Raw genomic sequence first — 26,552 nt, forward strand, 5'->3', positions numbered from 1 at the left:
CCGTGTGTATATTAAATGACTGAGTTTGTCTCTGTGATGGAAACTAGTTTGTGTGTGTGGAAATCGATTTGTATGTGTAGGTCTACATGTGTGTATTTAAAGTGTTTACGTTTGGGCCCAGTGCCAGAGAGCTGGTGTAAGCCAGTGGCCTGCCCGTAGGCTGTGGTTTGTTTTCTTTGTTTTTGTGTTCTGTCATTCTGTCCATGTGGTTTTCCTGCTGCCCTGGGACTGTCCTCACCCTGCAGTGTAGGCCTTCTCGGGGATCAGTGGACCGTGGCACAGCCTTACTTTGGCCACTTACAGCAATAACTAGAGGTCGACCGATTATGATTTTTCAATGCCTATACCGATTATTGGAGGACCAAAAAAAGCCAATACCTATTAATCGGCCGATTTAGATATATCTTTGTAATAATGACAATTACAACAATACTGAATGAACAATGAACCCTTTTATTTTAACTTAATATAATACATAAAATCTATTTAGTCTCAAATAAATAATGAAACATGTAAAATTTGGTTTAAATMATGGAAAAACAGTGTTGGAGAAGAAAGTAAAAGTGCAATATGTGCCATGTAAAAAAGCTAATGTTTCAGAACATGAGAACATATGAAAGCTGGTGGTTCAATATTCCCAGTTAAGAAGTTTTTTGTTGTAGGTATTATTACGCGTCGACTATTTCTCTCTATACCATTTGTATTTCATATACCTTTGTTCTTATAGGCACTTTAGCATTGCCAGCCTAATCTCGGGAGTTTATAAGGCTTGAAGTCATAAACAGCGCTGTGCCTCAAGCATTGCTAAGAGCTGCTCGCAAAGTGCTGTTTGAATGAATGCTTACGAGCCTGCTGCTGCCTACCACCGCTCAGTCAGACTGCTCTATCAAATATCAAATCATAGACTTAATTATAATAAACACGCAGAAATACGAGCCTTTGGTCATTTAATATGGTCAAATCCGGAAACTATCATTTTGAAAGCAAAACGTTTATTCTTTCAGTGAAATRCGGAACCATTTCGTATTTTGTCGTTCGGGTGGCAAACCTAAGTCTGAATATTGCTGTTACATTGCACAACCTTCAATGTTATGTCATAATTATGTACAATTCTGGCAAATTAATTACGGTCTTTGTTAGGAAGAAACACGGTTCGCAACGAGCCAGGCGTCCCAAACTGTTGCATATACCCTGATTCYGCTTGCACTGAACGCAAGAGAAGTGACACAATTTCCCTAGTTAATATTGCCTGCTAACATGCATTTATTTTAACTAAATATGCAGGTTTAAAAATATATACTTCTGTGTATTGATTTTAAGAAAGGCATTGATGTTTATGGTTAGGTACATTTGTGCAACGAATGTGCTTTTATCGCGAATGCGCTTTTGTTAAATCATCACCCGTTCGGGGAAGTTGAATTAGGCTGTGATTCGATGATAAATTAACAGGCACCGCATTGATTATAAGCAACGCAGGACAAGCTAGTTAACCTAGTAATATCATCAACCATGTGTAGTTAACTAGTGATTGTGAAGATTGATTGTTTTTTATTAGATAAGTTTAATGCTAGCTAGCAACTTACCTTGGCTCATTGCAGCCACAAGGTCCTTTTGACGCTGCACTCGCGTAACAGGTGGAAAGCCTGCCACGCAGTTTCCTCATGGATTACAATGTAATCGGCCATAATTGGCATCCAAAAAGTCTGATTACGATGGTTATGAAAACTTGAAATCGGCCGTAATTAATCGGCCATGCCGGTCGACCTCTAGCAATAACCTGAGGAACCATTACTCAGCTAGAGAGCCAGCCCTGGTTAGGCCTACATCTGTGACAGGCAGTTGGGTGGAGGGTGAGGAGAGGCACACTCTGATGCACATTGGCTTACACCAAACTCGTTCCATTGAGGGCAGAATGTTTGCTTGTTTATTTCCTGTCCAATTAACACCTAGGCAACCAGGTGAGGGGAGTTCCTACAAATGAGTGTCCTTGGTTGGTCAATTAAGTACAAGGGAGGCGTGAAAGTGCAGACGCAGCCCTCCTTGGAATGAGTTTGACACCTGTGGCTCAGTCTTTGTGGTGTGGAATATATGGAAATGATAATCAGATCTGCATCAGACCTACAAAGCCTGCATGATTCACACAGAATGGGGCTGAATTCCGCATATCTTTCTCAATCGATTTCTATTACACCATTGCATTGTGGTTGGCTGATGGTTGAGAAGCTAAGACGTACTCTTATCACATCCAAACGACTTTGTCTACCAATGACGTTGGATCCATATCAAGCATGAGTACTTTTCTGTATTTCTGCAAAGTATTCAACATTGGCCTCGGACAGAACAAAACACACTCCCTGCTCTGTCAGAAGGATAAMGTTTAGCTTTTGAGTGACTCGTCCATCGGTCAGGTGGCAGAAGGCACAATACACAAGTCTGATTTGTTAACTAAATGTGCGAATGAATATGTAAATCTGTTCCGTTTGTTTTTCCAGATGAGGAGAAGAAGCTGGTGGAGGAGGTGTTCAACAATGCCATAGACTGTCTGTCAGACGAGGACAAGAAGCTCCCTCAGGTGAGTACTTCTCATTGATTGATTTGAAAATATACTGAACAAAAATATAAACGCAACAATTTCAACTATTTCACTGAGTTATAGTTCATACAAGGAAATAAGTCAATTKAAATAAATTCTTTAGGCCCTGATCTATGGATTTCACATGACTGGGCAGCGGCACAGCCATGGATGGGCCTGGGAGGGTGTACGCCCACCTACTTAGGAGCCAGGCCTACCAACTGGGGAGTTTTCCCCCACAAAAAGGCTTTATTACAGATGTAAATACTTGTCAGTTTCACCAGCTGTCCTGGTGGCTAGTCTCAGACGATCCCGCAGGTGAAGAAGCCAGATGTGGAGGTCCTGGGCTGGCGTGGTTACACGGGGTCTGCGGTTGTGAGGCCAGTTGGACGTACTGCCAAATTCTCTAAAACGACGCTCTCATCACGCTAAGCTTTGAAATGCTGTGAGGCGTCACTATTTCATACACACAACACAACCATTTTATACGTACAACACAATGTCAATAGAGGCACCAGGAATGCATCTCCATCGCGTTGAACGGCACTAATAAAGAAGTCTGTGAAAATTCGGTCTCCTTGATGTTTATGGTTTTCTGTGGATATCATAACTCCACCACTTAAGACACAGCAAAGAGCAACCTGAATGTGAGCGCTTGTTTTCCGAAATGGCTCCGCTCAGTGAAATGGTGAGAGAAACTCAGCAAAACAAAAACCGYCCTCTCACTGTCAACTGCGTTTATTTTCAGAAAACTTAACATGTGTAAATRTTTGTATGAACATAAGATTGAGACATAAACTGAACAAGTTCCACAGACATGTGACTAACAAATGGAATAATGTGTCCCTGAACAAAGGGGGGGTCAAAATCAAAAGTAACAGTCAATGCAGCTGGTGGCCACACCAGATACTAAGTACTGCAGTGCATCTCCTCCTCATGGACTGCACCAGATTTGCCAGTTCTTGCTGTGAGATGTTACCYCACTCTTCCACCAAGGCACCTGCAAGTTCCCGGACATTTCTKGGGGGAATGGCYCTAGCYCTCACACTCKGATCCGACAAGTCCCAGACTTGCTCAATCGGATTGAGATCTGTGATCTTCGCTGGCCATGGCAGAACACTGACATTCCTGTCTTGCAGGAAATCATGCATAGAACGAGCAGTATGGCTGGCGAGATTGTCATGCTGGAGGGTCATGTCAGAGCCTGCAGGAAGGGTACCACATGTGGGAGGAGGGTGTCTTCCCTGTAACGCACAGCGTTGATTGCCTGCAATGACAACAAGCTCAGTCCGATGATGCTGTGACACACCGCCCCAGACCATGACGGACCCTCCACCTACAAATCAATCCCGCTCTAGATTACAGGCTTCGGTGTAATGCTCATTCCTTCGACGGTAAATGCGAATCCGACCATCACCCCTGTTGAGAGAGAACCGCGACTCGTCAGTGAAGAGCTCTTTTTGCCAGTGCTGTCTGGTCCAGCAACGGTGGGTTTGTGCCCATAGGCAACATTGTTGCCGGTGATGTCTGGTAAGGACCTGCCTTACAACAGGCCTACAAGCCCTCAGTCCAGCCTATTGCGGACAGTCAGCACTGATGGAGGGATTGTGCGTTCCTGGTGTAACTCTGGCAGTTGTTGCCATCCTGTACCTGTCCCGCAGGTGTGATGTTTGGATGTACCGATCCTGTGCAGGTGTTATTACACATGGTCTGCCACTGCGAGGATGATCAGCTGTCCGTCCTGTCTCCCTGTAGCCCTGTCTTAGGCGTCTCACAGTAAGGACATTGCAATTTATTGCCCTGGCCACATCTGCAGTCCTCATGCCTCCTTGCAGCATGCCTACGGCATGTTCACACAGATGAGCAGGGAGCCAGCCTGGGCATCTTTCTTTTGGTGTTTTTCAGAGTCCGTAGAAAGGCCTTTTTATTGTCCTACGTTTTCATAACTGTGACCTTAATTGCCTACCGTCTGTAAGCTGTTAGTGTCTTAACGACYGATCCACAGGTGCATGTTCATAAATTATGGAAAAAAACAAGAATGGGAAATTGTGTTTAAACCCTTTACAATGAAGATCTTTGAAGTTATTTAGATTTTTATGAATTATCTTTGAAAGACAGGGTCCTAAAAAAGGGATGTTTATTTTGGAGGTTCTAAAAGTAGCTTTTTAATAGGGCATTGTAAAAGTTTCCACACTCTCTTTGTGGCTCCTTCCGGTGGCTTTGATTTTACACACACACAGTATTTTCGTTTCCCTTAATGCCGTAAGTTCAGGCTGTATTGGGTTTGTTCTTCTTTGCGGTTGTTTCTCGTAGTTTCGTTAGACTCAGCGGTGGTCGTTATTTTGTAGTGTAGTACAGATGTTATGCTATGAAAGCCGGCTCCGCAGGCTTGTTAACGGTCACGGCCATGTGGGATCGTGGCTCTGCCTGGGTCAGAGGAGGACAGGCACATTCTYTCTATTGTCCTTGAGATGGATTGCTGCCTCATGCTCGTGTGAGCAGCTTTTGTATACATTTGATCTTACTTGATTGTTGTATGGCTTCACTTTGATTTCTATTGTAGATTGTGCCAGCTTTGGCTTTGTTCTGGTATCTTTGGCATATCTTTGTGCCATCATTGACAAGAAATGTGTTATAAATCAAACGTCTGATTATTCTTGCTGTGTGTTTCCAGGTGGAGCACGTCCTGCCTCTATTGAAGAGAGGTATAGGGATTCATCATGGAGGACTGCTCCCCATCCTAAAGGAAACCATCGAGATCCTGTTCTCTGAGGGGCTACTCAAGGTAGGCCTGTCTGGATCCCTCTTTGAATTATGCCAACCGTTGTCACTCACCATTCTGTGCTGGCTCGGATATTGTCGTTCCAGSAACTATTATGGATGCGTAACAAGGCCAGTACAGCTCTGCTCATCTCAGCTCTGTAGTGTGAAAAGGCTATAACCCGAAGGCCTTGCTTTGTGTTWCAATAGGAGTAAGTATGCTGAATGTGATATTATCCTCTCTCTCCACAGGCCTTGTTCGCCACAGAGACCTTTGCCATGGGCATCAACATGCCCGCCCGCACTGTCCTGTTCACCAACGCACGCAAGTTTGATGGCAAAGACTTCCGCTGGGTAATACTCCTTTAAAAAAAAGCCTACTGTTACTTACTTAGCTACTACTTTATCATTAGGGATTTAAAGATTCACAGATGTCCATCGGTCCTGGTTATGAGTGCATCTGTCCTCGGGACCACAAACCATCGATTAGGATATCGATTCAAACGTTTGAAACACTGGTTCACTCAAATGTTTTGCACATATTACTATACCTCCCGAAAATACCTCAACTGCATCCTCTCCTTCGGTGGTGTGGAACTAAGTATGTAATTGTGTTGACACACATTTTSCATGCCGAACAACCCCGGGCCTAGTCAAACTGCGTGCTGTGAGCAGCTTCTCGCGCTGACCAATGAGGTTGGCCTATTCCGTATCTTGCACTCCTTCAGCATACAAATGYCTGTAAAATGGCTTGCGCAATATTAGGCTTTATTAGTTGAGTGACAACCAATGTAATTTGCTAAGTAATGTTTTGGAATCATATACGCTGTTGAAAATTGTTTTACCTGAATGAAAGTAACCTTAGCTACCGCCGGGGAGACAACTCTCATCTGGATATAGCCTACATGCTAATTGGGGCAACTCATGATCTCCATCAGCAGCAGATTTGAATGTAGAATGGAAAATGTTAGCGCATTGAATCATATCGAACCGAATCTCATCAATTYGTTCTTCTAATCAAACCGAATTACACTGGATTGTTTTAAACTAAAACGCAGTGTTCCTGTATCGTATCAGATCCCGTGTATATAGATATGTATCAAATGGTTTTGAAAGGGAACGATGCACATCCCTATTAATAATCTTAGTTCATGGAGGAACATAACCCACTGTACGGTCATAGTATTCCCCTTCCAGTCATTGTAAGTGTCCAGTTGATCTTCCAATGTTCTCAATCCCTCCTGTCTGTTTGACTGGCTAAACCCAGGACTGTGATTGTGTCACGTTAGTGAARACCGGGTCATATCATTATGTTAGTGACTGACTGACTCATCGGGGCATTTTATTCATTACACAGTTTCATCTAGGGCTGTTACGGTGACCTTATTATCTCCACACCGGAGGTCACGAGTCATGATGGCAGTCAAATTCCACGTGACCTTTTAGTCACGGTAATTAGGGGTGGCAGGAAGCCTAGTGGTTAGAGCTTTGGGCCAGTAACCGCAAGGTTGCTAGATGGAATCCCCGAGCTGACAAATAAAAATCTGTCGATCTGCCCCTGAACAAGGCAGTTAACCCGCTGTTCCTAGGCCGTCATTGTAAATAAGAATTTGTTCTTAACTGACTTGACTAGTTAAATAAAGGTTAAAAAAACTGCTGCTGATGGTCAATAGTAGCCTACCAAACTTGCTAACTGCCTGCTACTCAGCACTCTATTGTCCCTCTAATCACTCTGACATCAATGCAAACGCTATCGAAAATCTAATCAAACACTTCATGAGAGCTCATGTTGTGCAACCTTTCTATAGACTATGCAATTGCGGGAGAAAACAGAGTGAAGGCCTCTATTAAAAAGAGGAGGACCCCATGAGCTTTCTATAGGCTAGGTCTACTATATTTCTCAACTTACCTAATGTGCTTCTCTTGCTTCTTGCTTCTCTTTGCAACAGGGGTATAGCCTACCTGGCTGGCATGAAAATTAACGCCAGGAAAAGCGTCCTCCATTCGCTATTTAAGTGCATAGATGTCATGTATTTTTTTCCCCTGCCCCCATTTTGCGACAGGTGCATGATAATGGTTCATTGTAAATCAAAACAAATATCACACAGTGTGTGTGGAAAGTGCCCTTAACTTGTTCCACTTTTTGTTAGGTTACAGCCTTAATCTAAAATTGTTATTTGTTTTTTYCCCCTCATCAATCTACACACAATACCCCATAATGACAAAGCAAAAACTGTTTTGAAATTTTTTCTAATTTAGAAAAAATATACAACGGATCACATTTACATAAGCATTCAGACCCTTAGTACTTTGTTGAAGCACCTTTGGCAGMAATTACGGCAGCAATTATTCTTGGGTGTGACGCTACAAGCTTGGCACACCTGTATTTGGGGAGTTTCTCCCGTTCTTCTCTGCAGATCCTCTCAAGCGCTGTCAGGTTGGATGGGGAGCATTGCTGCAAAGCTATTTTCAGGTCTCTCCAGAGATTATAAATCGTGTTCAAGTCCGGGCTCTGGCTGGGGAGCTCAAGGACATTCAGAGACTTGTCCCAAAGCCACTCCTGCGTTGTCTTGGCTGTGTGCTTAGGGTCGTTGTCCTGTTGGAAGGTGAACCTTCGCCCCAGTCTGAGGTCCTGAGCACTCTGGAGCAGSTTTTCATCAAGGATCTCTCTGTACTTTGCTCTGTTCATTTTTCAGTCGATTCTGACTATTCTCCCAGTCCCTGCTGCTGAAAGACATACCCACAGCAAGATGCTGCCACCACCATGCTTCACCATAGGGATGGTGCCAGGTTTCCTCCAGACGTGACACTTCCGGCCAAAGAGTTCAATCTTGGTTTCATCAGACCAGAGGATCTTGTTTCTCATGGTCTGAGAGTCTTTAGGTGCATTTTGGCAAACTCCAAGCGAGCTGTCATGTGCCTTTTACTGAGGAGTGGCTTCCGTCTGGCCACTCTACCATAAAGGCCTGATTTGAGGAGTGTTGCAGAGATGGTTGTCCTTCTGGAAGGTTCTCCTATCTCCAGAGATTGGCCGAGCGGCCAGCTCTAGGAAGAGTCTTGGTGGTTCCACACTTCTTCCATTTAAGAATTATGGAGGCCACTGTGTTCTTGGGGACCTTCAATGCTACGGAAATGTTTTGGTACCCTTCCCCAGATCTGTGCCTCAACACAATCCTGTCTCGGMGCTGTACGGACAATTCCTATCGACCTCATGGCTTGATTTTTGCTCTGACATGCGCTGTCAACTGTGGGACTTTGTATAGACAGGTGTGTGCYTTTCCAAATCAWGTCCAATCAATTGAATCTACCACAGGTGGACTTCAAGTTGTAAAAACATCTCAAGGATGATCAATGGGAACAACATGCACCTGAGTTAAATTTCAAATCTCATTGCAAAGGGTCTGATTACAYATGTAAATGTAATATTTCATTTTTAATACATTTGCAAACATTTCTACAAACCTGTTTTCGCTTTGTCATTATGGGGTGAATGTGTGCAGATTGCTGATGATTTTAATTAATAGATTGTAGAATAAGGCTAACGTAACAAAATGTGGKAAAAGTCAAGTGGTCTGAGGCACTGTATATTATAAAGACCAGATTAAATCAAGAATAGTCTGATGGGTGACAATATTAGCCTATCACTTGTGAATGATATATTTGCCACCGGGAAATTCAAGTCATTATCAAGTGCTTGTCAAATTGAGAATGCGAGACTGTTGAAGTGTGTACAGCCTGCGCAGAAAATAAAGCAGAGCTCATGCCTGTCATGCAACTTTTTCATATCATTAGAGTCACATCTTGTACCCTTTTGAATGTATTAGAATCAAAACATATGGCCCAAGTTTGTATCACAACTAAAGTGGCCAAAGTACTACTTAAAATTAAGCACATTCTTCCACTTTTAAACGGGTGTAGAGCCTAACTGGCATACATAAGCAGCGCGTGAGTTGTAGGAAGAATTTTCACCATAAAAATGCACCTTTTATAATAAAAGCATTACATGCATAATYGCATTTGTAGTCACTTTTGAGAATGGTATTTTCCTGCTAATGGAACACTAATGGAAACGCACACCTATTTAGGCGAGGTGCTGGCTAGCAGCTCTCTTTTATTTTAAAAATGGAACACTTTCAGCCTACTGCCGTGTGCGCGTTACTGCGCTTATAATTTGAACAAATAGTCTAATGGTTAATCAACATTTTTAGCTAAACGTTATGATCTGTTGCGTAAGCCTCATTACAAAAAACGGGGATGCTAGTGTTTCTATTAATTTGGGATCTATCGCATGTGCAAGTGTCAGACTGTTTGGAATATTTATTTCTCTCACAGGATAGAATACTATGGGGGATAGTAKATTGACATAGGCTAGTATTTTGCTGTTCATTAGGCCAACTCATCTTGTTGGCTGACAAATTAAATGTGGACAGTTCTTCCAATAGCTTCAGGTATGCACCTCGGAATTGGATAAGGACGCACGCAGTTGCGTCCCAGATGTGTCGGTCTTCACTTGTAGCCTGTGAGAGACTCGATCACGTGACTGAGAGCCATGTAAGAGTTGTGCTTCGGTGTGCCCAGCCGGGAGTAACTCCAAATTTAAGCCTGCAGGAGAACTTGTTTCTTTGTTAATCGCTCAACACAGAATAGCCAGCCGCATGTACACACTCCCTCAAATACTTTGGAGAAAATATCCWGTTTTATTCAGCTATATTCAATTGGATTCTTCATACTATAAAATAATGCCAAGGAATTCTAAGCACGTCTTGTCTGCCAAATGAGTGTAGCCCATAGCCAGATCAGGACAACKCAGMGTATGCTATTMTGTTCTTCTGAAGTAGACTACATTTTCTTCATATCATGTTTTTTTAGACCTGTCTAAAATAAATTATGGYTTTATTGTGATGGATTTAATTTATTAGACTTTTTCAAATGTAGATGTTCCAAAGGTCTGCATCAGTGGCTTGTAGGCTATRCGTGGAAGCCAGGAGATGCTAAATGTGTTTKAGACAGTTATTTGCTTGACAATCACCGGCTGACAATTTAATTACCGCCACAGCCCTAGTTTCATCACTCCCTGGAATGATTAATAGCCATCATTAGGTTTGGATAAACACAGTACACGTGTTTCAATCTGGGTAATCCCTGCTATGTTGCAACCAGACCGACAGATGAACCCAGGGTTATAACTTGATGTAGTGCAGAGCGCTCTCTGTCTGACTTTTCATCTTGAGGCTTCCTCATCATTTTCGCTGCGTGTTTGTGTGACGCCTTTTATAAAGCCATGGTAGCTCTGACAAAGATAAACAGCCACGTCTTGTTTATGTGAGGAGCTGGGGGTCACAGGACTGGTCGTGAATCAAGCTGTTGGGAATAAAAGGGCTGGATTATTACCCCTTTGGCTCGGGGATGGGGAGAGAGAAAGAGCGAGGAGAGCGATTGCTTGCTTGATAAAGGGTGGGAGAGAGAAAAAGGAAGCGGTTGTCCAAGAGGCTTACGAGGAACATCTGGTGTGGGAGAACTGATGCCAGAACACCACGCATGCAGTCAAGGCCTTTCTCCCTCCTCTCCCTCCCTCCCTCCCTCCATCACAAAGCAAAAGGGAGAGATCCAGGGCCCCTTCACGGGGTGACTGCCCCCTCTTAGCTCTCCTCTGGCTCTGTCATGGTGTGTGCGAGTCTCGCAGAGATGTAAGGAGAGAGTCGAGCCCCGTGCCAGTGTTAAACATGGGACCAAATGTTATAGAGCACCATAAATGCCCAAGAGATTAGAGTTGAATCTGCTTGACAAAGGCATAAAAGGAACTGTTTGGATTAGCTCGTTCGTGGCAGAGCCAGTAATGTTTATAAGTCYGAGACCAAATGGAATCTGGTGATTTTTAAATCAGTGCCATGTGTGGCAGGCAGCTTTAGTAAAGCAGAGGGTTTATAAACCAATTGGCAAATCAAGCCATTGCAGCTCTTCTCCATGTTAATGTTCTGAAGAGGTCTTTTTGCACATTGCAACTAGTGCTGGCACAATTACCGTATAACCTACGGTTATGGATGACGACCGTTGTGACCATAAAATAACCGTCATAACCGGTATAACATTTAATATAAGAAGAATTATACACACACGCAATGCATTCAGAAAGTATTCAGACCCCTTTACTTTTACTACATTTTGTTACAGCNTTGAAAAACGAATGATAGTCACGCTAAGCGCAAACCAGATGGGATGGCGTATCTCTACAGAATGCTGTGGTAGCCATGCTGGTTACGTGTGCCTTGAATTCTAAATAAATCACAGGCTGTGTCACCAGCAAAGCACCATCACACCACCTCCTCCATGCTTCACGGTGGGAACCACAGATGCGGATATCATCCCTTCACCTACTCTGCGTCTCACAAAGACACGGCGGTTGGAACCAAAAATCTCAATTTTGGACTCATCAGACCAAAGGCCAGATTTCCACGGTCTAATGCCCATTGCGTGTGTTTCTTGGCCCAAGCAAGTCTCTTCTTTGTATTGGTGTCTTTTAGTAGTGGTTTCTTTGCAACAATTTGACCATGAAGGCCTGATTCACAGTCTCCTTTGAACAGTTGTGTGTTACTTGAACTCTGAAGCATTTATTTGGGCTGCAATTTCTGAGGTGCAGTTAACTCAAATGAACCTATTCTCTGCAGCAGAGGTAACTGTGGGTCTTCCTTTCCTGTAGCAGTCCTCATGAGAGCCAGTTTCATCATAGCACTTGATGGTTTTTGCAACTGCACTTTTAAAGTTCTTGAAATGTTACGGATTTTCTGACCTTCATGTCTTAAAGTCATTATGGCCTGTTGTTTCTCTTTGCTAATTTGAGCTCTTCTTGCCATAATATGGACTTGGTCTTTTACCAAATAGGGCTGTCTTCTGTATACCACCCCGACAACTGATTGGCTCAAACGCATTAAGAAGGAAAGCAATTCCACTAATTTAATTTTAACAAAGCACACCTGTTAATGTAAATGCATTCCAGGTAACTACCTCAGGAAGTTGGTTGAAAGAATGCCAAGCTGTCAAGGCAGCTACTTTGAATAATCTCAAATATAAAATATTTTTTGTTTAACACTTTTTTTGGGTTACTACATTATTCCATATGTGTTATTTCATAGTTTTGATGTCTTCAATATTATTATACAATGTAAAACTAAACATTTTGAAAAAGCCTTGAATGACAATGTGTAAACTTTTGACTGGTTGTGTGTGTACAAAACTTAACACCTTCTTAATATATACACACACACACATTCTACAAGGTGTTGAAAGTGTTCCACAGGGATGCTGGCCCATGTTATGTCCAATGCTTCCCACAGTTGGCTTGATGTCCTTTCAGTGGTTATATTTTATTAATGTATTTAACCTTTACTTAGCTAAGCAAGTCAGTTGCGAACAAATTCTTATTTACAATGACGACGGCCTACCGGGGAACAGGGGGTTAACTGCCTTGTTCAGGGGCAGAACAACAGATTTTTACCTTGTCAGCTCTGGGATTCGATCCAGCAACCTTTCGGTTACTCGCCCAACGCTCTAACCTCTAGGCTACCTGCCGCCCCACACGGGAAACTGTTGAGTTTAAACAACCCAGCAGCAATGCAGTTCTTGACACAAACCGGTGCTCCTGGCACCTACTACCATACCCCGTTCAAAGACACTTAAATCTTTTGTCTTTTGTCTCGCCCATTCACCCTCTGAATGGCACCCACACAATCCATGTCTCAATTGTCTCRAGGCTTAAAATTCCTTCTTTAGCATGTTTCCTCCCCTTCATCTACACTAAACAGTCTAGCTTTAGGAACAAACCTCCACTCACTGTTCTGGCTTTGTTTCAGAGGAATGCATTTGACATCTAAAAGAGAATTGGCCTTATTTGAGTAAATGAATCTGATTCCGTACACATTTCTAATGACGATTAGGCCAAAGTAGTTTAACTTCTGTCATTGGTACTCGCTCCACRTTTCTGAACTACTTCTCCCACGCAAAAGATGTCCATGCATGTGTGAATATTGACGTGGCTGCTATTTGTGTGTCTGTGAGCGAGCAAGCATGTGTGTTTTGACAGCTGTGACTATTATTAGTGACAATATTAATGTGCTGTGCTCTCGCTCTCTCTCTCTGTGTTAGATCACGTCTGGTGAGTACATCCAGATGTCCGGTCGAGCTGGCAGGAGAGGGATGGATGAGAGGGGTATCGTCATCTTCATGGTGGATGAGAAGATGAGCCCTGCAATTGGGAAACAGCTGCTTAAGGTACTGACTAAACACAGACTGCACACTGGGGCTTTGAATAACAGCTGTATGTGTGTCATTTTCACACACAAGGATCATCCTCATAACTTTTCTCCGTGTGTATGTGTGTGTGTACAGAATGTCAATACACACATGAATGATTGGGATGCCTGCAGTGTTGGCATTGATCTGATATCTTCTTTTTTTAGGGGTTATAGAACGCTTCTTAGTATGTACACTATACAAGTCCCAGAACACCTAGTAGTACAGTTGTAAAACACTTTCAGCACCAGATCAGTTACTCTAGAATCTTGCACTAATCCTATCCCCTGCTGGGATGATCTCACAATGGTTCTCGGGCCAAGACATCTCCCCTAGTGTTTTTAAAACGACGCAGTCCTCCCCTCCACACACTGTTCGGGTGACGTACAGGCTCTATGAATGATTGCACAGCGGTGGGGTAGAGAGGGCAGGGGTTTACAAGCACAACCTGAGCCAAGAGCCCTGATATTCTCCTGAGCCGCAGTAATGGAGTGAGTCGGTCGTTTTGGGGTTCTCTACTGGGTCACAGAGCTACTTCCCGACCCTCGGGTTACACGCACACACAGAGAGAGACAAGGACAGATAGACATGCCTGTGTAGAAAAACACTTCCCCTAAACTGTAGCTCATTCCTGACCTTCAGGTCATTTGCAAGTACACACTCACTCAGCCGCAGCCAAACACTTCTCCTAACCTATAGGGAGTCCTTAGAGTCTTGATATAATCAGGCATCTATCGGCTCTTGGTTTGATTAACTGACTCTCACGTTCAAACCTCAAGTCTTTAGGGAGTCTTAACACAATCAGGGACCTGCTGGACCCTTGGATCCTTGGTTTGGTTAACTGGCTTGCAAGCCTGAAATCCCAAAGCGCAAACCTTTCTTTCCATTTAGGTGGTCCTGTAGTGTAGAGGTTCTCTCTGGGGAACAGTCTGTCCTCCGTCTCTTCCTGGTCCCTTGTGTCGCTGGTCCTGGGTTGAAGCCCGTTAAGGCTTGCGCAACACCATCTTTCACAGACAAAAGTGCAGTTAATCTTGGTCTTAACCAGTGTTTTCCTCCTTTCCACTGTCGGCTATACAGCCGGTTACACAATCATTTTCAGCCAGATACTTTTTCCACTTAAATTAACTAGACACATTTAAAAAACATTTTTTTATACAATTCGCAAGTCAGAAAATAACTCCGCTGAGCCACCTGCTAAAATAAGTGATGCGAATTGAAAAGTAGCCTAGTTAATTCATAGTTAGAAAATAAGTCTGCTGAGCCCTCTCCTGCGAGAATGTGTGATTTTATAGATAGGACAAGCGCCTGTCAGTCACAAAGTGAGCAATGACAGGGAAACACTGATGGTTTGCCAGTCGGCTGTCTGTTCCTCCTGGTACCTGGGTGTGTTTGTTGACACTGTGGTGGTTGAACTCAAATTTCTTTACACGGMGGGGGAGAGCATGATGCTCCTTCGTCTGTGAGTCAATTTGCACGTCCCATATAATGTGGGAACGATGAGTCRAAATCCACTTAGCCTATTTTCTGGCACCATTTWATTTTCTTTCGTGTGTTTCGTATGCAGCCACCAAGTGCTGGTGCGTAGGCTATTACTGTACTTGGATGAACAGCAAGCTTGACTAGTTTGTAAAAGGTGTCGAACTGACTGAGGTCGGTGTCATATCCTTGCCATTTATAAATCATTTAACTTAGTTTACATGTCCATGGTATCGCATCGGGACAAGTCAACTAAAGATCTCGTTTTGTATTTTCAATCTGAAGTCCATTAGGACTTGCCAGGCAGTGACGTTAAAGTGAGTGACTTGTCAGTAGCCTACCGAATCGCATTGGTAAGAGAGCCATTTATTTGGTTCCCTAATTTGCATACTGGTAGGCTTTTGGCGATTATCCACAGATAAATTGTTAGACTAGTAGAGCAATAGCCTCACTCTGGTACAAAATATCATAAAAGAAAATGGATTGAATTGTGTTAAAAGTGAATGTTTCTTATATGGTATTTTCAAAGATAATTGATCTATCTAACTCATATAATCCGTGTCGGAGTAGTCAACTGCTGCTTTCTGTGTAGCGAAGCTCATGATTAACACCTGCTTCGTTCTTCAAACATACCAGTATTGCAGATRGTTGAGAAAAAGCCTCTTGAAAGGAAGCTCGAAGCCTGGGGAAGTCAGCAAACTCTCTTACAAGATTCTTTAAAAAATATATTTTTTTACATTTTTATAAATKACATTCTGCCATTCCCAGTTGCACACAACTAGTTGAAATTCTTTCACTAATTTAACTGATGTCGTTCTATCTCTTAACATGTATGGACCCAGAACCTAATTGAACATCTGCTCGAGAACCATTTTTCCAGTAGAAAAAGTGCCCATCACACAATTCAAATTTGTTCAATTTTCATTTTTTTCATTTTTTTAAGATAGTTTGGGCTATTCTGTTTTAATAAAATGCATAATTTGAAGAACAAACATTGTGGCAATTCATACATTGCGGTAAAATACTTTAATTTCAWAAGACGACGGGTTAAATGTAAAAAAAAAATAGAAAAAAAAAAAAAAGTTTTTCTTACTTAGAAAATAGTCCTTATCATACCGGCCTATACAAATCCAAAAACGCTAACAATACACTGAATTCATACATTTTTACTATTTGAAATTCTAAACAATACGACAAGAAATGTGTCCAGTCTGAGGTCAACTCAAAGTATTCAATCATTTTGCTGTGTATTTCGGATGGYATCAAGGCATTAGAATGTACCAGAGGCCACCAAAAATAGTTTTATGCAAACAATTCTTAAACCCACTGGGGGAGGAGGCTTACTCCCCGGGGGGTCCTGGCTGGCTACTTTTTCTATTTGGCTGGCTACTTCATGTGTTTGTGGAAAACACTGGCTAACACATGACAGATTAATGGCAGAAATGTATTTTAATGAGACATCTGGCTGCGCTGGAGTAGATATCATTTATCTTCTTACTGTACTGTTTGTAATCGCTTTCTGGAAAACACAACTGAAGGATATGTTTCGATTGCGAAAGAAAGATTCTGAGAAACTCAAACTGCCCATGGCTTCATAGACAAGTGGTCTCAAACATTTCATTGGATAATGGGTAACTTTTCTGTCGTAATGTGATTTCACAATTTGGTACATTTAGTCACTCACCATCAGCTTGTGTTGATTTTAATGGGAGCTCCAAACTCCATGTTTATGTTTCAGTCCCTAACTAGAGGACTTGTCAGAGTAGGACGGGATGACAATGTTTGACTGATTTCAAGGTCTGTTAAGTGTTAAACTGTTCCATGAGTTGCTCAGCTGTCCTTATGACAGGGTTATCCAAACACTCCATTTCAATTCACTCAATTGATGAGGTAATCTGAAATTCCAATGTTCCTCATTGAAAAGCATGACTTGGGTCTTTTGTCCCATGCGTTCACCGAGTTACTCAGCTTTCCTTATGACGTGACCGTGTGTCTTTTTGAATAGTCAGCTGAATGACCATCGTCCTCTCCCCTGCTCCACCGGAGCTTACCCTGCTGAATGCGTTCGATCTGTCTAAACCTAACCACCTCTCTCCTGTCTTCTCCTTTCTCTCCGCAGGGCTCGGCAGACCCTCTGAACAGTGCCTTCCATCTCACCTACAACATGGTTCTCAACCTGCTGCGCGTGGAGGAGATCAACCCGGAGTACATGCTGGAGAAGTCTTTCTACCAGTTTCAGCACTACAGGGCTGTGCCCGGGGTCGTAGAGAGTGAGTACAGAATACAGGCCTACCTACTCCAGTCCTGTATTTGGTTCTCAACCTCTCCATTGGTTGGGAATTCCCCCCCGCTAGTCATGCTTTATTCAAGAGAATAGATCAGATTGATTCGGTAGACTGTTCTGTTGATTTGGTTTGGTCAAATATAGTACGAGTAAAGCTTTATAAAGACGTGTTTTGATGTTGCCTAGTTGCTGGTGTATTATTGATCCTCTTAACTTTAGGAGAGTGTCATGTTGACTCAAGCCAAATGTACTTTTTTTAATTACTCGACCATTTTAAGTCATGTCCCCTGCTCGTTCTTGACTTTTCCTGAACGCGTCTGTTTAAAACGCTGTCATTGTTTGAATCTTAATATCACAAAAAGAACGTGTTACAATCAGTTTAAGAGAACATGTAATTTCTCCCCCTGCCCGTCATTCACTGGCAGTCAGCTTGAAACTACACCTAAACTAATTTCACACACACACACACATATATATATATATATATATATATTAATAGTAAAACGAGATTAAATTGACAATAGTCTGATGGGTGAGAATATTATCAATTGTCAAATTGTATGTAAAGATTAGCAGATTAGATCTGATTAGCAGTGCACCTTGGAATTGACACAGGCAGGTAAACGGAGCGCCAAAAAGGGACTCCTAGTCACAGGCAGGTAAGACTTTTTGATGTCTGTATAGTATCAAAAATAGCAGATTCAGATTCCAAATCCCCTATCCTTGCCAAACAACGAAAATGACCCCGTGAGCTCCATTTTAAAATAAAACTTTGGGCAGAATCACCGTGATTCCGCGAGCTTGTGACACAGTAATTTTAGCGATAGAATATATTAAATATATTTAATAGAAAGTTTGTGTATATCATTCATCAGTGTGAGCTGCTATTTTTAGCTGCTCGTTCCATACCGGAATTCCCACTCTAGTGATGTGCGTTCCCATTCTAGCAATTCTATTTCTATGTGTACGACTGCCTTTCCTCTGATGTKCACAGAGATGGCGAAGCTGGAAGAGATGTACAACGCCATAGAGATCCCCAACGAGGAGAGTGTGGTGAMCTACTATAAGATCCGCCAACAGCTGGCCAAACTGAGCAAGGAGATAGAGGAGTTCATCCACAAGCCAAAATACTGCCTTCCCTTCCTCCAGCCTGGCAGACTGGTCAAGGTTAGAGACCCAAATACCACTCATACCACCAACTCAAGTACTTGCAATGTAGCACAGCCCAAAGACAACATGTACACCACCGTTCTTTAGTCTTCATGTGCTGTTCAAAAGGGCTTATGCAGATTTCTTTTTTTTTTCCCCAACGTAGTTTTTCTGAGATAAGGAACAATATGAGTGTTTTGTTGTACGTACAGACGTGCCTATAATGTTGAACTATTTTCCAGGTCAAAAACGAAGATGCTGACTTTGGGTGGGGCGTGGTTGTTAATTTCTCAAAGAAGTCAAACGTCAAGGTAATTTTGATATGTTGAATGTTATCGGAAAGGATCTGTGAAAACTGCCTTTTTAAAAAAAAAACTGAAAACGAAATACAATGTAGATACAACTTGTGTTATAGCTTGTTTTTATCGCATGTGTTTTGGGGCTCTGTGTTATGCATTTGTTGTCCTTCAGGTTACCCCATAATGCTTAGTGTTGCACCCATGTTGAGGGTGTGTGATTGTTTCCCTCCAGGCCATTACGGGTGACGCAGATCCTCTATACGTGGTAGAGGTGCTGGTCCACTGCAGTAAGGAGAGTGTGAAGAACACCGCCACAGAGGCTGCCAAACCTGCTGCMGCTGGGGAGAAGGGTGAAATGCAGGTGGGTACATATGATGGGGGGGGGGCGTGGCTCCGTCAGAAATGGCTCTCTATTGCGGTGGTTCCTTTTTAGGGGGGGGGGACTCAGGCTTTCAACTTACTCTTAAGTTGTAACAGTAGAATGGGGAATTGTATTGGGAATTGCAGAGCTATTTAGAACTTGTCACAAATGCCCAGATCTAGCCCGTGTCAGCTTCAAGTTTTTAGCTAGTTTTTTTTGCTCATAGATATTGTAATGTTTGAGTCGCTCCGACATCACATTAGACATGGCAAAATGTGTCGAATTGCAGAAAAAAAAGTGTGGGATGTTCCCCAATGATGGAAGGGGGGAACCACTGCCCTAGTGCACTACTTTTGACCCTATATRGCCTCACACAGAGTCAAAAGACCTGATGGTTTGCAAGTTCAGATATAGCCAATGCAATGCTGTGATACAATAATATCACTGGACACTATGTACTCCTGGTTTGGTGGTCTGCCGCAGGATGGAATCCAACATTGAAGTGGTTCTTTCTAGAATGTAGACCACACACACAAGTAATTTATGGGAGGGGTTACTACACTGTAACTGTCCCTGAGCCTGAAGGAAATCAAACACTGCCAAGTCGTTAATGGTGAAACTGCTGCTGTGCTGTGTCCTAGAGCGTCCCTTTAACTTAAAGCAACAACCACGTAATGAAATGGAACACATATTATATCTCTGTTTTCAGGAGGAATTAGCTTGTATGCTATGTCATTAGTTGTCTTATACCGTCTCTTCATGCTCACATTGAAACACCGTGAATGGTGTGGTCGGGATCGATGCCCCTCGTTTAAAACATTTATTTCTTTTCCTTTGGTTTTGTAACCCTCCATATAATATAAACACCATGTAAACTTTGAGACTTCTCTCAGTTTAGGTTCATATCCACGCACGCACACACACACACACACACACACGCACACACACACTCTGTCTTAGTTTATGTTCATATGGGCACAGACGCTTTAAAAAAAATCTGATTTCATCCCTCTCTTTCTCGCTCCCTCTCTCAAATATATCCCATATCCCCCTTGCTCTCTCTGTCTCCCCTTCTCACTATATCGGCTGTCTTCTACCCAAATACCACCAGACCTGGGTTCAAATACTGTTTGAATAATTTCAAATACTGTATCTGTGCATGATTGAGCTTGCCTGTTGCAATGGAACCAATAGAGAACTCCCAACTACAACACTCGCCCACCTGGCACTCCAGGCAGGCTAAATCGAACGCTCAAAGTATTTGAAAGACTTCAAATAGTATTTGAACCCAAGTTTGCCAAGTACCATGCATTAAAAACTGCTGCTTCTTTTGCTGCCTATGCACGTTTCCTCCATTTTGCACTAGTCCTTTTAGTCTTGTTATTTAGTGCAGTCCTCCTGTCCTAAACTACTCTGTGAGCTCTGTCTAGATCTAGATGACTTTAGCTGCCTGCCTGTCTCTTGTCTCGTATTATTCTTCCGTATCTCAGAGGAGCCTTTAAACTCTAGCTGAAATGCTGTCTGGCCCTGCTTTCTGGGCTCGCTCCTGTTAAACGCGTTACGACGAATCCCTCTGTCAAAGCGAAGCCTCTCTTTCTCTCCCCACTCTCTCCCTCATATCTTCCCCTTCACTGTCAAAGTACGGCAAAGTCCCTCTCTCCCCAAGCTCTTCTAGCTCCTCTGTAGCCTGTGCCGTCTATCTGGCAGTGTGTGGACTGGAGGGATCTGCAGACCAATATCCAGTGGCTTTTCTGGCATTAAAAAGTACAGACTAGGGGRTCAAATTTGATTTAAATGGAGAGGTTGATTAGTTGAATCAGGTGTTCTGCAGTTTGTGCCAATATACAGATCCCGTAGACAGAGCAGCAGACAGAATTGTGTCTTAGTTCTGTATATGCATTTAAAACCCCATTTAGTTAGTGTTCAGGATCTCCTGCGTCAGTCAATGATGAYGGCTATGATGACAGCYACAATGTTTGATACTAAGTAAATAGATACGTATATGTTTGTATAGTAACTGTATGCATAAACTAATATACGCATMATTTTGTATTGCTTCTGATCAGGTGGTTCCTGTGATGCTYCACCTCCTGACCTCCATCAGTTCAGTTCGCCTCTACAGCCCCAAAGACCTGCGGCCKTATGACAACCGACAGAGCATGCTCAAATCCATACAGGTGAGAACCCTGTGGTATCARAATACTTCTCGGTRTCGTGATACTTGGCCTGGTATCACATCATTAGTACAATGTTGGTATTGTGACAACCCAACTCTGAAAATAGGCACATTTTTCTTTTCTTTTTTTTCGTGCAAAACAATGGTCACCTTTTTGGGCCCTCACCAGTTTGCATTCCTGGAGGACACAACACCATGATAAACATTTATCATAAACATTTTGGTTACTACATGATTCCATRTGTGTTAGTCTTCACTATTATTCTACAATGTAGAAAATAGTACAAATAAAGGAAAAACCTTGAATAAGTAGGTGTCCARACGTTTGACTAGTACTGTAGATAGAATACATCTCTCTGTCAACGGTGATCATGGATCATTCTCTGGTCCCGTCTCCACCACACAGGAGGTGCAGAAGAGGTTCCCGGACGGCGTCCCCCTTTTGGACCCCATCGATGACATGGGCATTAAGGACCCGGGCCTGAAGAAGGTCATCCAGAAGGTGGAGGCATTCGAACACAGGATGTACTCCCACCCCATGCACTCTGACCCCAGCCTGGAGGCCGTCTACTCCCTCTGCGAGAGGAAAGCCCTGGTGAGGATGGGTGGGGTGGTGGTATTTGGGACGGTTGGTTGGTTCATGTCCCGTAGGGCCACACTGCCCAGTGTGTTGCTGGCACCATTTTAATGTTCCGTCAGTAAGTAATGATTGAGAGGCTTGTCAGTGGGGCTGATGGGTATTTTGTTTTGTGGATAGGTCGGGGTTCAACAAACATTGACTTTGACGAAAAGTATTTGAATGATTTTGAACATCGTTTTCCCCCCCCTGTCGACGTAAATCAAAGCTTCTGTACTAAATCCTCCACGCGCCCCACACCCCAAGGCCTGTTTTTTTTCTGTCACTTACGTAGATCTAGCCTAAATCAGAACAATTGTTTTTGGTCTCTTCTTGTCCGTCTGAGCTGGAAACGGTCATGTACTGACAGAAACGGGCATAGGGTGTAGTGACTGTCTCTTATACACATCTAGATGTGTATAAGAGACAGGTATAGTGTAGAGAATCATTATACCATCTAAACCGCTGTGAAATATATTTTTCATAACCAGAAATATTGTATTTTCACATGTTTTGAAGCTGGTGTACAAAACCGAAAGTAAAAGACACAAAAGCAAAACTTAAGAATGGGAATCATAGAAATGGCACACATAGAACAGATCTACTGCTTCTTAGACTTGTTTCAATGAGAGTGACAGATTTATAACACCTTTCTATGTGAATTTGGTTGGGAAGCCCAAAAAGTTACATATTCCAGCTTTAAAAGGAAAAGTGTATTCAAAACCACCCATTCCTGTAATTTACAGAGTTAAATAACACGTGAAAACTATTTTTGTTGTGAACAAATGTTTCATTTTGTCATMATGYTGGTAGCAACATGTGGAAATCTGTTGCGGCTCAAGTCGACTACAAAACCCATGTAATGCTGTCTGTCGGCTTGCTGGGTGGCTACGTACAATAATACAAGTACGTTTCAGCATGTGAAGTAGGTAGTTGGCTGTAAAATCGCCTGAACAAWCCGCACTATCAATTGAGGAGTCTACAATCTCACCATGTTCAATCTGCAGATTGATGTGCCTCGCAGAGTGGAGTCTGATGTTCACAGCGGCAATGCAAAGGCTCCATGCAATGCACCCTGGACTGAAGACGCAGACAAATAGGAGAAATGTGTTGGGCCCTCATTCCAGAGAAGACAACCTCCYGCGTTATGACACCAGTATTGAAATCTAACATGTACGATAGACTCTTTTCGCRATCTAAAAGTCGTATTCCTGTTAACTTCCRGTGTAGTCGGAGCGACTTTATCACAGTGCTACGTAATACCAGATTTCTGCCTGCTTTGAATGGCAATTACTCAGATACACRTGAAACCATGAAATGACCCTGGAATCGATTGARCATCGCTCAGAGATGCACAAAAGCAATATAGCATTCAAAATGGKTGAATCTTTCCTTTTTAMGTCCCGAGCTGTACTGTGCTGGGTCGGTTATTTATATTTTCCATTCCCTGYTCCTACAACTGGCCTAGGTCATGACCTTTGTGACCTCTGTTATCGCTGTGTGTGGGATGTATTACATGTCTACGCATGGGAAGGGATAAAGCCCTATAAACCAGATTACACACACACCATGTTTGATTAGGCATGACGTGAGATTTATACCTGCTCGAAAAAGATCTCCAATCCTCTGCCTGGCCTCTGGGATTGGGCCACTGCACAACTGATCGGCCTGCTACAGAAGGGAAGACGGACAGACGTACTCTTTCACTAGTAACACAAAGCTGGTTCTATTCCGGGTGGTTTTTCTGGGATGACTTGGGCTTGAATAAAACACAGGCCTCTATAAGTATTGATCTGAGTCCTCTTTAAATTGAACTCTGAGGTAAAAACAAAAAGAAGCTAAGTAGACACACTGCCCTTGCCTTTGAATGAGGACTCAACTCTTTTGCCCRTTCACTTCACCTATTTTGTGGTCCGAGTCCTCTCTGCATTCACATTGCTATGTTTAGAAGGAACCAAGATATTTTTCCCAACATTCACTCAATGCACTCTGCCATTCCATCAGAATGTGTTATTGGACAGTGAGATGTACCCACTTACATTTGGAAGCTGATAGATTGCATTTAGTTAAAAGATTATACATGATTGTCATCAGAAGATAATATTAACATTTAATATTATTGGTAACTGAATAAATAACAGAAGAATAACTGCAGATGAATTGGTGCTGTAATTGAAAATTGTACACCCAATGTAGGCTACTGCCCCTAGAATWGATTTTGTACCCTGTGTTGTAATTCTCGCCAAATATGTTGTCTTTGCACACTATTCAAACCCCACAAGTGAATGAACAACTTATGATGCTCTCTTAGCMTATAGATCACATATTGCAAACAAATAATCTGAACCCAAAACTTTCTTTCTGTGAATCGTTGACAATCGCTAATCAATATCCAAAGCTTTTTTCCACGAACCTGCTCATCTTCTCATTTATGGCAGGTGAAACGGTGTTGCAGTAGTCTAGTGTGTGGTGCGGGAATAATGACAAGCGACCCTGGGGAGCTTTGTGTTCACAGTGTCCTTAAAAAAGGGAACCGGATGGTGGAATTCAAGCGAACTAAACTCGGACCACCTCTGAGATTGGTCTYAGTTTGGTTCGCTTCKGGGCACTTTTGAGAGGTCTGAGTTCCTTTGGCGTGTTCACACTGCACAAAAAAATGAAGCGTACCGCGCTGAGTTCACAAAAGTTGTCTGTAAGGGACATAGTGTGAACACCCTGAATCTCTTTGAATAAAAGCGTCTGCTAAATGACAAATTTAAATGTTGGTTCATCAAAGCTGCAATGCTCCGGTTAAAAACGTACATWGAAAAAAACCATGTAGGCCTATTTCGAATATCCAGATTTTTCAAACCCCGTCTGTACCTTACACACACTTTTACTTTACTAAGTGATATCACTCGGAGCCCACATCTCGTAACCTGTATACTCCACGACATATGTAAAAAACAATCTGACTCCAGAGCATTGCCGACTGAGGTTGCCTAATACTGGTGTTGTCTAGTYGCCCCCTGTGGTCAGTCAGACTCTCCCTGCAGCATGATATAAATGTGTTGGGTGAGCCTGTAATTGGATAATGGTTTTAAGCAGGGACAGTTGGGCACTGTGTGTGGCGGAGAGGAAAACAACTGCCTGTAACAGACCAAGACTGTTAACCAACACCATCTCCGTCTCGGCTGTCAGTCTTGGCTGAGCTCTGATTGGATTGAATGCCACAGTTTKCAGCTTCAGTCATGCACGACAAATGCTCATCTGGACTCTCAAAACGTCRCAATATGGCCTTGTGATATGAATAAAATGGTACATTTTAAATGGATTGKTCAGCCTAATGACAAATGTACATATTTGTTTCCTTGAAAGCGGTCTATGGTCTGGTTGTTAGCACTGAGATCAGTAATATTTTCGTCATGTGGTTCCTTACTATCGGGCAATGGGTTTCAAGTATCATGTTATCCTGTGTCTGTCAGATTGCGGGGGATATCAAAGGGGCCAAGCGGGAGCTGAAGAAGGCTCGAACCGTGCTGCAGATGGACGAGCTCAAGTGCAGGAAGCGCGTCCTGAGGCGTCTCGGGTTTGCCACTTCCTCGGATGTGATCGAAATGAAGGGCMGAGTGGCCTGTGAGATCAGCAGGTAAGGAAAAGAAAAGCCACCGGTAACACTTTACCCAAATAGRGCCCTATAAAATTGGTTTTATTTTTGTCTCTTCGTGTTTTTGCTCTCAATAGCTTTTTTTATATCGTAAAAATTCCACAACAATGCTTAAAACACATCAAGAGACTACTTTTCAGGTCTGGGAAAAAATATAAGAATTTTGTGGGTTTGGGTGTATAGTTACCCTTTTAATTCAAGTGTGCACCAGGGCCCATGGTTTGGTTGGCGATGTGATTGCAGAGTTTGCAAAGCAAATGGTCACTTRACTAATGCCAATAATCATATCATTCTGCCAGGTAGGCATARGCTACTTTGTAGTTMACATTTAATTGAGAATGTTTTTGGGAAAGCCTTTCCATCTCTACCAGGTGGTTATAGTTAGCATAATTGCTAACAGCTACACAGTGTAGACATACGCACCGCACACACATACTGGGGCATTCTTGTTGTGTGTCAGAAAGTTGCAGGAAACTAAATCACTGATGCATTTTAAGTGTCTTATGATTAACTTAGTAGAACATTCATTTGCCCAGGTCAATATATTTTTGAATATTGTTTAATTAAATTATGTCTGGATTCTGTGGTTTAGAAATTACAGCACTTTCTGTACATTTTAGGAGACCAAAAGTGTTGGGACAAATTCACTTGTGTATTAATGTAGTCAAAAGTGTAGTATTTGGTCCCGTATTCCTAGCACACACTGACTACATCATGCTTTTGACTCAACACCTTTGTTGGATGCGTTTGCTCTTCGTTTTGGTTGTTTCAGATTATTTTGTGCCAAATAGAAATAAATGGTAAATAAAGTATTGCCATTTTGGAGTCACTTTTATTGTAATATAAGAATATATGTTTCTACTGAGTTCTACATTAATGTGGACGCTACCATGATTACGGATAATCCCCAATGAGTCGTGAATAATA

General features: G+C 42.6%; 1 protein-coding gene across 1 annotated transcript in view; it reads left to right on the top strand.

Moving 5' to 3' along the window:
* Positions 1 to 26,552, top strand: part of LOC111961294 (exosome RNA helicase MTR4) — a 50,208-nt gene that overhangs the window by 12,066 nt on the left and 11,590 nt on the right. The window contains exons 11-21 of the mRNA XM_023983450.2: positions 2,493 to 2,572; positions 5,247 to 5,357; positions 5,585 to 5,686; positions 13,472 to 13,597; positions 17,214 to 17,364; positions 18,373 to 18,545; positions 18,770 to 18,838; positions 19,059 to 19,187; positions 21,254 to 21,364; positions 21,770 to 21,958; positions 25,444 to 25,607. Coding sequence (XP_023839218.1) covers positions 2,493 to 2,572; positions 5,247 to 5,357; positions 5,585 to 5,686; positions 13,472 to 13,597; positions 17,214 to 17,364; positions 18,373 to 18,545; positions 18,770 to 18,838; positions 19,059 to 19,187; positions 21,254 to 21,364; positions 21,770 to 21,958; positions 25,444 to 25,607 — 1,405 coding nt within the window. The remainder of the gene's footprint in view (positions 1 to 2,492; positions 2,573 to 5,246; positions 5,358 to 5,584; positions 5,687 to 13,471; positions 13,598 to 17,213; positions 17,365 to 18,372; positions 18,546 to 18,769; positions 18,839 to 19,058; positions 19,188 to 21,253; positions 21,365 to 21,769; positions 21,959 to 25,443; positions 25,608 to 26,552) is intronic.

Source organism: Salvelinus sp. IW2-2015, linkage group LG4q.1:29 (assembly GCF_002910315.2).
Source record: "Salvelinus sp. IW2-2015 linkage group LG4q.1:29, ASM291031v2, whole genome shotgun sequence".
Classification (NCBI taxonomy): domain Eukaryota; kingdom Metazoa; phylum Chordata; class Actinopteri; order Salmoniformes; family Salmonidae; genus Salvelinus; species Salvelinus sp. IW2-2015.